The sequence below is a fragment of the Mastigoproctus giganteus genome, chromosome 2 (assembly GCF_048544385.1).
Source record: "Mastigoproctus giganteus isolate SK-2022 chromosome 2, ASM4854438v1, whole genome shotgun sequence".
Lineage (NCBI taxonomy): Eukaryota > Metazoa > Arthropoda > Arachnida > Uropygi > Thelyphonidae > Mastigoproctus > Mastigoproctus giganteus.
This window is the reverse complement of record NC_143576.1, coordinates 45,162,280-45,176,745: the sequence shown is the minus strand read 5'-3', so window position 1 is coordinate 45,176,745 and position 14,466 is coordinate 45,162,280. Positions and strand designations below refer to the sequence as shown.

At 40.1% G+C, this 14,466-nt stretch overlaps 1 protein-coding gene across 2 annotated transcripts in view; it reads right to left on the bottom strand.

The window, feature by feature from the left end:
* Positions 1–14,466, bottom strand: part of LOC150089286 (synaptogenesis protein syg-2-like) — a 684,886-nt gene that overhangs the window by 197,713 nt on the left and 472,707 nt on the right. For both annotated transcript variants that reach the window (XM_090368466.1, XM_090368467.1), the window contains exon 4: positions 6,194–6,327. In XM_090368466.1, the coding sequence (XP_090224592.1) occupies positions 6,194–6,327 (134 nt within the window). The remainder of the gene's footprint in view (positions 1–6,193; positions 6,328–14,466) is intronic.

Below are 14,466 nucleotides of genomic sequence, written 5' to 3'. Positions count from 1 at the left end.
CGGTCTCCAAAGGCCGCAAGTGCATAACCAGGATTCAGACTGACCAAACTGGCTGAACCTGGACATCAGACAATGTCCAGTCAACAAGAAACTAGCACACAATCCGAACTGCAGCCAAGGACGCTGTCTACAATCTACGATTGAGAACAATTAGAGAAGAACATTAGAGAGAAAGATTATTAAAAATTATTAGAGAAAGATTATTAAAAATTATTAGAGAAAGATTATTAAAATTATTAGAGAAAGATTATTAAAAATTATTAGAGAAAAATGAAGATTATTAGAGAAGAAGACTGGAGAAAAACATGAGTCTCTTTACCGTTATCAGATGGGATCAGATTGATCACGGAGCGGAAAACCCCCATAAAATTTGAAAATGTTTTATTAATAAGCCCGGAGTGACAGATAACACATATCGACGATGCCACTTGGTCTAAGAAACGATTCAGCTCATAACCGCAGCTCATCACCACAGGACTCACACGTAATACACTTGTAGACACGACTTGTAGCCAACATCAGAAGCTGTCTAATCTTGATTTTAAGCATTCATACTTCGTGTAATAGTTGAAAGGAACGGTTGGTTTATAGCGATTCAGTGCAGCGGAACATAGCAATATTCTGCTTAAGGCAATACGGCACTTAAGCTCTGGACAAGGTCAAACGGTGACAAAGTTAGGGATTAAAACCTCCCCCATTTCCACCTGCATATTTCATAGGCTAGTCATCGAACGATAGAAGTGCCCTATCTTGTTGTACTAAAGACTACCTGCCTCGAAATTACTGAAATTCCGGCTCCCATTTGCATTTCAGAATGACAGATTTCAGCGCATCAGCCGTGCCGCTTACTTGCTGCATATGTCTGACCAATGATGACTTCATAATTAAATGCGTTACTTGTCACAAAAACTATTGCAATAAGCCGGATTGTACTTCTGTAGATATTAAGAGATTAAACAAAACTAGAAAACGCAAGTTTGAATGTGACGCTTGTAGGCAACAAACAGGGAAAAATAATGAAGAATTACCTAATGAAGTCATTTGTGAAGATTCATGCACAGAACAGATTAATGACCTTGAACAAGCAACAAGAGAAATCCTCTCTCAGACTGACCTTGGAAATGGCATCTTGGGCCATCCTGTAGGATCAATTTTTGAAACCTTGGGATGCGATATTTGCCCGGAAGACTGCGAGCACTCTGAAGGGGCTTTCGCTAGACAGAGGAGCAATCATAGCCCGGATGAAAGGCAGGAGGAGAACCGTAAAGAATATGTCTCGCGTACGGAATTAAAGGATATCCTTGCAGACTGCATCAGCCCCTTTTCGATGCAGGCTGTGGAATACGCTGAAAACCTCGCGAGCAATTTCATCCCTGTACATAAAATGCTACAGGAACTGCAGGAAGAGAATTTTCTTCTCAAAGAACAAAACAGTAAAATTTTGCACACCCTTAAACGACTGGAGGAAAAGCTAGGATGCTTTGAATCAGTCTTCGTTGCACAAGGTGGCTCAGCGGCCCCCGTAACCGACGAAACATGCTATGCGAGGCAGAGCTACCCAAAGAAAAGTAGAAGTGGTATGCATGGATTGTACAGGAGGACAGAAAGCATTCAAAATCAGAAACAGAAGACAAGAAAAGAATTGAATTCGGGGGAAAACGTATCAGAACGAATTGCAAAACTACAAGACAGCCAAATAATATGTGAATTTCAAGCCCAGCCGGGAACTGTCTGTTTGCAGCAGGACCTCGCAAGCAATAGCACAAAATCCAGTGAAACTTTAGGGGCAGCACAAGGAAATGGCTCCACACATTCCACTAGGAAAAGTCGAAACCAAAATAAAGAAGTCTCAGAAATATTAGGACAACAGGAATCAACTGAAATGATTGGGGCATCCATGTATTCCAAGAGTACGATCGCGAGAGTTACATCTTCCCCCTCAAATCATGTTCCTGCAAACCCACTCACTTATGCGCATATCACTATGCTACCTAAAAAGCATAACACTTTTGAGGGTAGAAAAACCCGCCCATCCCAAAATTTCATGCCTACTCTCGCCGAGGACGGCCGACGACGTAATCCAGTTCACAGAGAAAGTATTAATGTGTCTTTCTGTAACACACCAGAAACAAACAAACGGTTTTCTGAAATGTACAACATTACTTCCGTTGCAACCAGAGAGCAAATTTTTGTATCAAGGCTGGGACCCACAACACAGCCCAAAAATATTAAAGCCATGTGTGAGGGCGAACATGGGATAACTGTGGAAGTAAAGCAAGTGAAAACACGACACCCAGCTTACTCCTCCTTTATAATCTCTTGTCCACCAGATAAGGCAACTCGCCTACAAGACGTAAGCGCCTGGCCAGTAGGTACCTTAGTCAAGCCCTACAGAGACAGATGGGCCAGACCACTGGTTAAAAATGATGCAAGGAATCGGGCTCAATAGCAATCAAGAAAACTACCCCCAGCTGGGGATGCAGAACATCACATCCACCTGTTTGCACAAAACGTGAGGAGCATCTCAAATAAGCTCCACACCCTACAAACGATGATGATGTACGGGGACCTGGATTTCATTTGCCTAATCGAAACCTGGTTGGGAAATGGAAAACAGTTAGATCGGCTAACTGCGGCAGCAAACTGCAAATGTGTGGGAACCGGAAGAACAGATAGGCGAGGAGGGGGAGTTATAATTTGCTATCAAAATAAATACCAGTCTATAAGAGAACGAAAAACCAATTCAAATAATTTTGAAGGGATTTGCGTTACCTTTTCAAAAGAGCACGTGAAAATACAGATATGCATCATATACCTCCCACCTGAGCACACAAAGGAGACAAGAAACGAACTCTATGCTTGGCTTGCTGCAAATCTAAAGCCATCAGTCGACACAGTAATAGCGGGAGATTTTAATTTGCCTCTTCCGAAACACAGGGAGGCCAAGAAAGAGCTGGATGCGACATTGGGTGCATTGCACTTAACGCAGCTTCCGACACCAGTGACAAGGGGAATGCAGCAACTTGACCTGTTGTACCATAGTTCCTTAGACATAAGGCTAACGCAAAACTGCATAAAATTTAAGTCGGACCACAATCCCATTGAAATAGAAGCAGCACTGAAGATACACAAATACATGCAGGGTAACCACACGAACTGGGAAAAGCAAAGGAAGTATCTTTTCTCCGTGAAGTATATTAATGCAGAGGTCATTCTCAGTCACCTGACTAGTTACAACTGGAATGACCTGCAAGAAAAGCCAGTAGATGAAGCTTTAGAAATGATCACTAAAAAGCTATACCAAACAGCATTGGAAGGAGCAGCAAAAGAAATCAAAATATCTGAGAGAACAAAAGAATGGTTTAACCCACAACTGAAAGCAAGTTTCCTCAGGAAGCAAAAACTGTATAGAAAATGGCAAAGAACGGGTCATCCTGCCGATCACATTCGTTATAAGAAAGAAAGAGCACATTTCATCAAAGCAAAACGACAGGCACACTGCAGTGTTATTCATAACAAACTAAAACGAGCAAAAAGAATTACTAGCAATAGAAATAACACAGAGAATATGACAGAATGCATTTTCAAGGAATGGGCTAATAACACTTTTAGTAACCTGCATGGACTGAATCAAATTGAGAACACTGATAATGGTAACAAAATTTTGGAATTCCTGAAAGATTTAAACAAGCGAAACTATTCGGCAAGAGAGGAACCAACAAGACCTCCATTGAGTGAAATACTAATCACCAAAGAGAGCGTAATGAAAGCAATCAACGATCTGCCCAATAAGGCCACTGTTGGACCAGACAAATTTCCAATGTTCATCCTTAAGATAAGTAGCCCATTTATAATAGATCTATTACTGCACATCTATCAGAAAATCATCAGGACAGGAGCTTTCCCGCAAGCTTGGAAAAATTACATTGTAACCCCAATACCAAAGATTAAACACCCAAAATTGGCTAAGGATTACAGACCAATTTCTGTTAGTTGCACCCTACAGAAGGTATTCGAAAAAGCGCTTCTTCCCACCATCAATCAACACTGCTTCAGCCATAGACCACCACATTTGCACTCAGTTATTTCGGGTAGATCAACAATAACAAACTTACTGGAAACCCTTTTTCGCGTGCAGAAAGCACTAAATGAGAAAAAGCAAATTGATATTATTTTTTTGGATATCTCCGCAGCCTACGACAACGTCTCAATTCCAGCGCTCATTGCGATTTTAAAGAATTATTTTAATGTAAGAGGAAATCTGTTAACTATAATAAGCAGCCTGCTAGAACATAGGAAACTTATTGTTAAGCACCAAAAGCTACAATCTTGCTTTACCATCTCGCAAGGAGTGCCTCAAGGGGGAGTTCTTTCGGCTACTCTCTTCGCGGCCGTCCTGGAGCCGTTTCTTGCACGGTACTACAATTTTATAACATATGCTGACGATGTAAAATTCTTCATCACTTCCAAAGACCATGAATCAGCAGAAAGTATTTGCCAGATGGCAAATAGCACAATCCGAGAATTTGAGAGCTACCTGGATTGCATCGGGCTCCGTATTAATGCACAGAAGTCTGCCCAAATGACCATAAGTTACAAGCAGAATAAAAATGACATCTCAATCTCTGTGAACGGGTCTAGTGTGGAAAAAGTGCACTCTCACCTGGACCTGGGTCTTAAGTGGGATGACAGACTCACCTTTGCTCAACACTTCGCCCATATGAAGACAAAAATATTCGCCGCTTTATGGGCTACTAGGCAGGAACTGGTAGGAATTAGGGATCCTCAGCTAGCGACCAAGTACATTTTAATGTGTGTCCTGCCAATTGCAATGTATGCCTCGCAAATCTGGTCTTCAGCTCCAGATTCACATTATAAGTCCGTCCTTGGGATCGAGTACTGGTTCTTGCGATGGCTTAACAGAGTTGCTGGCCACCCTTTTACTATCTCAAGGGCCATTCTCTACTCAAACCTTAACATCACACCCTGGATGCAGCGGACAATTAACAGGAACATACACACTCTCGCACAAATGCTCACAGGCAGAGTGGATGCTCCAGTCCTGGATAATATTCTAGTTAAACCGCGTGCCACTGCTAGACGTTGCGGAGAACTAAATAATCCACTGCGTTCAGTCCTGAACAATCTTAGTAGCCTGCAAAGATTCTTCCCATCAAATGCAGCGAGAATATTTAACTCACTACAGATAGATGCCGAAAAACTGTGTGAGGATGCAACATACCGGAAAGAGATCTTCCAGGATTCGTACAGGCTTACTGAAATATGAATCGGCTGCAAAGTACTAAAGAATTGTGAATAAAAGTGAAGCTTTCTGCTTTAAGAACAATAATCTGTTGACTGTAAAAATATACCTTCTGTAACAGTTATGTTAATATGTAAGTTATATGTGCTGTATAATGTATGTACAGAATCATTAATGTGTAAATACTGTATATATTAAACATAAAATGTGTATATAATATTTCGGGACGAGACTACGTGTTCAGTATATGTAACCCACTGCACGTAGTATCTCGTACCCTGATATGTACTTAGCACCCTCCTGGCACTTTGCCGTCCCGGGGTGGTTTCCTTATGGAAATAAACAGATAATAATAAAAAAAAAAAAAAAAACAAGGAAATACCAGCTGATCATGGAAAGTATACGTATTATTCCAGCCCGTACAAGAGACCACAGGCTATAGTGGGATCGCGCTATACAAATTTGTATTAACGGACAAAATAATCCTGCACCCGACATAATCCTTGTCGACGAGAAGAAAAAGGCTACTTTTTTGATCTACATTGCAGCGTCAAACACTGGCAACCTATGGAAAACCCACGAGGAAAAGATCATGAAGTATCAGGAGATTAAAAAAATGTGGCATATGTAACAAGTAACGATCATCGTGACAACCACCAATATGGTGCCAAAAACCCTACACAAGAGTCTAGCATCAATAGATTCCCCCAAGAATACCCACAAGGAACTCCAAAAAGTCGCAATTCTAGGATAGTCAAAGAGTTTGTTGACCAACAGTAACACCGGACATAACCACCATGTGCACTTTGTACTAGTATCCGTCATTGGGTGGAACCGGCCATCAGGGAGAAATATTATAATAACAGCAACAGTAATAATTAATCTTAGAAGAAGGGGCTAAATGATAATAAAAGAAGGATAATCACATACCTCTTTTCCATTTATAAACCATTTTAATAATGCTGCTGGTCTAGATGGTCCTGCAGTGCACGAGACATCAACATTGTCTCCCGCTAGATAATGAAGTCGTGTGCCAGATATTTTGGGATTTTCTTTGGGAAATACTGTATGAAAGCAAACATCTGTGTTAAACTCACTAAAATAATTATAAACACAAAAAAGAAAATAAAATAAAAGTGAATAATAAGAGGAACGCTTACATTGAACTGCAGATAGCCGCGATCCTAAACACCTGTAGGATCGTAAGAGTTCTTCGACCAACAGTAGTAGTAGTAGTAGTAATAGTAATAACATAACCAACGACGCAATGCACTTCTAAAAGTACCGTCAAGGGTAGAGAAATTCCCATAAAGGAGAAAATTTTTATAATAATAATAAAAGGAAGGCAACTGCCATGCCCCCCCCACCTACGATGTTTTATTTGTGGGGGGGTGCGCACAACTGCGCTTCCCCGAGTACAAGTAGAATGGTCCTGGTGCACAGTGCTTAGTCTCAAGTGATCTTGGAGTGAATTTATAAGATAGATCATTACTATCGAACTATATTTTCTTTGTTCTGTTCTTGGAAAGAAACTTGGAAAAGGCTCCCACTTCCACGTAGTACTGGGTGGGCGACCAGGGGATTCTTGGCCGGTTAAGAGAATTCTGACTATGAACTGACAGTCAAAAGTGATAGTGCGGATAGGACGGAGGAAAAGAATGATTTTAGATTTCCGGGTCCTTGATAAAGGCTTAGTGTTTGAGTTTTGTTTGTGAGTTAATTAGCAAGGGACTCGTTCATCGAGCTGAATTGCAGTTAGTTGAGTTCGAGTTGTAAAGTTGTATTATATTGTTTCGAAGTTGAGTTTTAACTGTGAGTTTTATTGTATATATTTATTTCAATTAATTGTTTAATTTTGATTTATAATACTAATAAGGTTCTCTGTCATTATCTATGGCTGCACCCTATAGAAGAAAGGTACAGTTGGAAAAGCCAGAAGAAATCGAGGTTGAAGGGGATGGGAATGAGACCAGAGTGGTCTCTTCCCCCACCTAAATCAAAGACATTATCAGTGAAGCTTGAAAAGATGTAGGATGATCAACATAGAGAAGAAGAGAATTCCTCTGGTGTTGAGAATGATAGTGATGTGGATCTGCCGATTATCGCGGAGATACTTTCTCAAAGGACAGGCACAAAGAGGTTGAGAATAGAAAGTGATGATCTTGAAGAAGACATATTGGAGGCATTTCAAGATATAAAAAGGTGAGGAAACCCTACATGACTTTTGGTTCAAAGACAAAATAAAGTGGCACGTGCTGCTGCTGCTGCTATGCACGAGATATTAGGCACGTGGGACATTCTGGAGTCCAAAGCCATTGGTATATATATATTGAGAATCAGTTTCTCAAAGCGCAAATTAAAGACTGTACAGCAGTCGGATAGGCTCCTCCGTAGCCAGGTGGGCGGGAACAGTGCGTAGCACACACTTCTTGATTAGACTGGGGTTCGAGCCCGTGAGCCACCAAATACAGAGGATGCGGAAAGTTTAGGGAATTGACCATCGCATATACCCGGAGCAATATGGCCTTAGTTGCTAATGCTCCTAAAAACCAAATAACAACAACAGCAGTCGGATAGTTAAAAGAAACATTTGCCAAGGTTGTTAAGAAAGGCGAAGCAAAGATCAATTAAAAGAAAAAACAAACATACAGCTTTCATAAAGGCTGACAGCGAGGAATTAAAAACAAATGATGATGTAAAGAAAGAAATATTGAAATCTATACAACCAGAGTTAAATTGTGTAAAGGTAAAGACCATGATAACTATACGGGACGAAGGAGTAGTTGTGAAAATAATGAGTGAATACCCTGAAATAAAAGAAAAAGGAATGAGGGTTGAAGTGCCTAAAAGTGCAGGTGTGAAAATTATTGTGCATGATGTAGATAAAGAAATAGATAAAGTACAGATTTTGTTAAGGGACAGGAAGGGCACAGTTCTTGAAGGGTGTTGTGATTAGATCTCTAACTTCTTTGACAAATACAGATACTAAAAACTGGATATTATAGGTACCTATGAGTTTGAGAAAGGTTTTGGTGGATAAGGGGGGGGAGTCTACATATACTGGTCCTCATATAAGATAAAATATATTGTATTTATTACAAAGCTCTTAATGCCTGGCATACATCTAGGAATTGTAAAGCCATATTAACGTGTGGACACTGTTCAGGAGACGGTAACCTCTTTAAGGACTGCCCTCTCAAGCAGGAGAAATACCAAGGTGCGCAAATTGTACAAAGAAAGATAGGAGTGCTGACCATTCCGTTCGTAGAAAGGCCTATCCAAAACGTAAAAGATTTTTAGAACAAGCAAGAAACAGAATTCAGTATGGATATTCCGGAAAAATAGAATGGTACAGAGTTTAAAATTAGCACAGATTAATGGTAAGTGCTCTTATCAGGAAGCCTTGCAGCTTGCCGAAAGAGGGAGAAAAAAGGGTTGTGACTGCCTCCTACTACAGGAGTGACTGCCTCCTACTACAGGAGCCTTACATTATAGATCAGGTTGTGAAATGGATTTTAAAGTGGCGCAGTTTGAACAGGGATGCCAGTCCGCTGTAGTGATATGTAATCGATATTTAACATTTAGGCAAAGTTTATCTTTTTCACATGGTTTATGCATTGAAATTATAAGAAAAATTGGAAGATTACACGTTATTAGTCTATACCGCCAGTTAATGAACGATCTACAGTATACAGATAAGGTATTTGTAAAATAATAAGAGAAGTTTACCTCAATATAGTACGCAGAACACTTCCGTATGATAGTACGGAAGTGTTCTACTCAATTTAACACAATTATCATTTTTGCAATTTTTCGTTAAAATTCTTTTAATTAATTTTCTTATGTTTAATTGCGTTAAACTGATTTTTAATTATTTGTTACTCTAATGTAAGTTTTTCGATTTTTTCGTTTTAATTTCTGGAGAGTATCATACGGAAGTGTTCTACGTGCTATATATTGAGGTAAACTTCTCTTATTTTACAAATATTGATATCAACGTAGAACGGATTAAGCATTACAGCTCTGGTTCATGCTATCTAATAGATAAGGTATGTGAAGTGTTGAAGTGTAGATATATAGTAATAGGTGTGGAGACTAATGCAAAGTCAACATTATGGGGGAAATGATGAAACAGATCAAAGAGGAGTTATTTATGAAGAATGTTTCATTGCTAATAGATTAGAAATAATACATTGTCCAAATCAGCCGAATATATTTAGTACAATAATGGGATAATCACCCATTTATTGTTTGTAAGAATAAGAGGCTGGAAAGTAATTGAAAATTGGACAACTAGTGACCACTAAGTAATATGGTCTTTCTTCTCTAACATATTCCATATCTTGTGGATTATGTCAGAAAGGAAAGACATGATATGCTTGTGAGGAGGTCTATGAACTGGCAGAGACTTAAAGAAATAATAAGATCCCAGTTTTAGAAAAAAAAAAAAAAAAAAAGGAAAAAAATTGGTGGAACAGCAGCCTGGCTGAGGACAGCGAATTTTGTTACTCGTGTCCTTCAAAGAGCTCCTCGTGGTTCGATGAAACGAGGTAAGAAATTCAAAAGTACCTTGGTGGCATGAAGAATTGAGTATCTAAAGAAGAGATGTAAATGTGTATGGGGAGACTCCAGAGAGCCAGACGTTTTGGATGTGAGGACTCTTAAGCTTATGTAAGGCAATATAAAGAAAGGAGAAGGAATGAATAAAAGCGATAAGAAAGAGTAAAAAAAATCATGGCGGGATTTTGAAAATATAGAAGGAAATAAGGATCCATGAGGCCTGCTCTATACGTTAATTATGGGAAAATTTAGGTTGAAGAGTTGGCGAAGTTATCAGTCCGGTCTGGTAAACTGGAGACTCTTACATAGGAAAATTTAATAATGGAAATATGAAGTAATTTATTTCCATGTGATAATGTCCAAGGGGAAACTGAAATACAGGCATATATAAGGGAAGAAAATGATGAAGATGAATTGAAACTTAATGAGATTAAGGAAGTGGTAAAACAATTTAAAAATAAAAAGGCTTGTTTGTTTGTTTGTTATTTGGGAGCATTAGCAACTAATGCCATATTGCTCCGGGGATATGCGGTGGTCATTCCCTGACCTTTCCGCATCTGGGGGTGACGGGCTCAAACCCCGGTTTAATCAAGAGGCGTGTGCTACGCACTGCTGCTCCTTCCCACCTGGCTACGGAAACACCTAATAAAAAGGCTCCTGGATTGGACGAAATATTTATAGAAGTTGCAAACAAGTTGTGTATGAGTGGCCAAAATTGCTATTAGAGTTACAGAACTCATGCATAAGGGAAGGAGTATCTCCTGACTGCTAGAAAACAGCTTTATTAAAAATAAAGATGCCCAGGATTCGGACGTACTGTAAATGCCTATTGCCGACCTTATGTAAGTTTCTTGAGAGAATGGTCATAAAAAGAGTTAATAATAGGTATTAACTGAATAGGCAAGGCTCTGGTAGACAATATGGCTTCAAGAAACGGAAGCTTGCTAAAAATGTCATTCATAGATTGGTATATAACATCCAGTATAGTATGAAGAAGTAGGCCTTGAGCATATTTGTGGAATTTAAAGGAGCCTCTGATTCCTTGTGGTGGGAGAGTATATCTCGAAGACTGAGAGAAATAAATAAATAAATCTTTATTGTGAAGTAGAGTTACAGCACAATATCGCATCACGGCGACGAGCGCCAGAGGTTCACATATAGCAGTTAGGGAAAAGATAAGTACGGCGTACATATACAAAAGGCTACAAAATACAGCGAACACATACAAAAGGCTACAAAATACCGATCATAAATGCAAAAGAAATACAAATACAGCATATAAACACAGAGCTAGACACAAATACAAAAATAAATACAACTTGGCAATATATCAGGGTTCAAGGGCTTTGATAAAGTTGTGTCTGTCCTTCTTATTACTTATTATGCTGTCGATGTCGGCTTCCACACGGTTGAGGGCAGCGAGCATCTGCTTGAGAAGAAATCTCTCAGTGAGTACAAGCCTGTTGTGGTGAGCCACGAGTGCTGGTACCGACATTAGGCTTGGCTGTGGAACCTCCATGAGCAAGCGTTCCAAATATTTGAAGATGATATCTGGCCTGTGATGAGTTTGGCTGTGAACACCAGCCTCTGTTCCACGATCAGGAACTTCATCTTCGGGATGTCGAGTGCTTGTGCCATCATGGTGGTTGTGGTAGCGGGAGATAGCCGAAGCTTGTTATTGGCCCATTTCAAACTGCCCTGGTCATCTCCCTGAAGAGAGATCTTTCAGGGAGATGACCTGAACCCACTGTGTCCTCTATCCACTATACTCAAGAACAACAAATATGGATATAATCTCAACGAAGGAAGGAAAATCTGTACATCCTCTCCCACCTAATGAATATGGATGACATCAAGCTCTATAAGGCAACTGAGAAGCAACTGCGGCAACTACTCCGATTCACCGATGAATTCCGCTATGACATCAGGATGGAAATTTGTCTAGACAAATGCAAGACCCACAGGGGAAATGAATCTGTCGAAACTACTAGCGACAGACTGGTAAAGAGATTGAAGCTAGGACAGGAGAAGAGACGTATAAATACTCGGAGATGACGTAGGCTCAGCAGTTAGAGCACATGGAAATCAAAGCTTCCCTGACCGAAAAATACCATCACAGATCAGAAACCTGCTTAAAGCAAATCTGAACAGAATGAACACAGTTAAAGCCATGAACAACTATGCAGTCACAGTGTAACGTACTACTTCGGAACCATAGAGTGGACTAACACAGAGATGGAAGATATTATGGGGAAGACAAGCAAAACGATGACAAGACCTGGCAACGCCATCCAAAGTCAGCTGTGAAGAGACTAACAATAGCTCCGTGAGGATAGACCTCATCGATAGACCTCATCTGATAGACCTCATCGAGCAACAGAAGACAGATGTCAGCCAACAGACGCCAACCTGAAGGATTACTTTCCAAAAACACAGCAGTACTCTTCCAGGCCATAAGGAAAATAGACAAGCAGGACACTCCACCCAAACTAAGCAAATAGTCCCTTCCCGAAGAATTCATGCCCTCCATCCAAGACCAGTTAATCAAAACCATGAACAATAGAAAATACATCACCAAGGATCTCAGCGTGTTAGATGACACATATCGATGGTGCCACCTGGCCTCAAACAATCCAACAAGTCATTGTAGGATTGATTGATTTCGATTTTATTGGCGCATTAGCAGCTAGGGCTATAATGCGCCAAGACCAGTCATTGTAGGATGCAGGTTGATCACCAATAGACACTTCTAGGTCGCAAAGATAATAGAGTCGCCATCAGAAGTTAGCGGGAAAATACGAGTTGATCAAAGAAAGTGTACCATATTACAAATATGAACCCTAAGCCGTACTAAAGAACCCAACACACAACTTTTGAAACAAAACTGCTTTTGTTTCAAAAAACTATGCACAGAAAACGTGCCCCAGGCAGTTTTCACATGGGTTTGAGTCCGCGGATTCACAAAAATGCGACACCAAATGATTCATCGCCCCCACCTCTCCGTAACAGGTACGAGCAACGCGGCGCCGTACATAGCAGCGACGAATGACGCAATTTGTGCCCCTACAGCGCGACGACGGTGTAACTCGCACGCGTGTCGTGTTTACGTTTTAAATTGCTATATCTCAGCTTCTAGCATTCGATTAAAAAAATTTTAAAAACCAAAATATTTCTTTCGCCATTCTCTACCGTATTTCATAAAAAATTTCGATGGAAAAAAAAATTGATAATTCAACATTGTAAGTGAGCATTGTAAGGCGTAGAGCACGTATATATGCAATGAGACCACAGAAACCACCTCCATTAAGTACAAAGGAGAGAATCTGTAAAAACTTTGTAATAAACTTGTAAAACAATTGTAAAATATTAAACCACTGTAACACTGAAACAAACGTTTCAAAAGAAGTTTCGCTTAACTTCTACTATGAGTGCTTGGTGCATACACAATTTTTCTACTCGGAACTCTGGTTTTACGTACAGAAAAGAGAAAATCGACCACAGAACACACGCAATTTACCGACCGTATGTATACACGGAGCAATATTGCTTTAATCGCTGATGCTCCTAAAACTCTTTTACAACAAGGAACTCCAGAAATTTGCAATCCTGAACAGCTGTAATCCTACAGATGTTCAAGATCGCAGAAAGTTCTTCTGAGAGAGTTGAAGAGTTTGTTTGTTTGTTTGTTATTTGGTTTTTAGGAGCATTAGCAACTAAGGCCATATTGCTCCGGGATATGCGGTGATCATTCCCTGGTTTTTTCGCATCCTCCGTATTTGGTGGTGACAGGCTCGAAGAGTTGAAGAGTCTAGGAAAACAGACATAATAACCACCCTGTGCACTTGGTACAGTACCCATCATGGGATGGGAACCCCATTAGGGAGAAAAATATAGAACAATAATAATAATAATTAATCTTAGGAGCTAAATGGTAAAACCGGAATAAAAAAAAAAAAAAAAAAATCACATACCTCTTTTCCATTTAAGAAGAAGAAGCCGAAAAGTGGAAGATAGAAGATGAAGAGTGCAAGAAGACACTAGCAGAATTCGGGGGAATGGACCCTACAAAGACAGACACCATACCATATCAGAGCAGGGATCCAACAGAATCCTGTGGCAAGTCACAGACCACTCAGCCATTGAATAATACCAAATTACTTGAAAAACAACGAAGTAGCACTAAGTACCAACCACACATCCCTTTGCTGTGCCGTTGTAGCAGCCATCACGATGAATGGAAGAGAAACTAGAGATCAACAGAAAACTAAACGCAAAAAAAGGAACCATTAGCTTGGGAAAGAAGGCTATAGCAGAATACAGAACTGCTAAGAATGAAGATAGGCTGAATGACCCAGTCCAAAGGAGTAACAGAAGTAAGAGGCTGATCGGGAAAATGAAGGCCACCCTGAAGGAAAACAACATCCACAGCAAACACGAGACCTATACTCAGAGGATCGAAAAATGCCTGACACCCTCACGCAGTACCGCCTTGCACTCATTAATACATGCAGAGTGATTAGAGAGAAAGAGTCAATTGGATATTTCACGAAAACCAGAAAGCTTTCTACAGAATGATTGGACTAGATGAGGAGGGCAGAAAAGGCACTAGAGGAGCCTGAAGAGAAAAGGTACTAGGGGAGTTA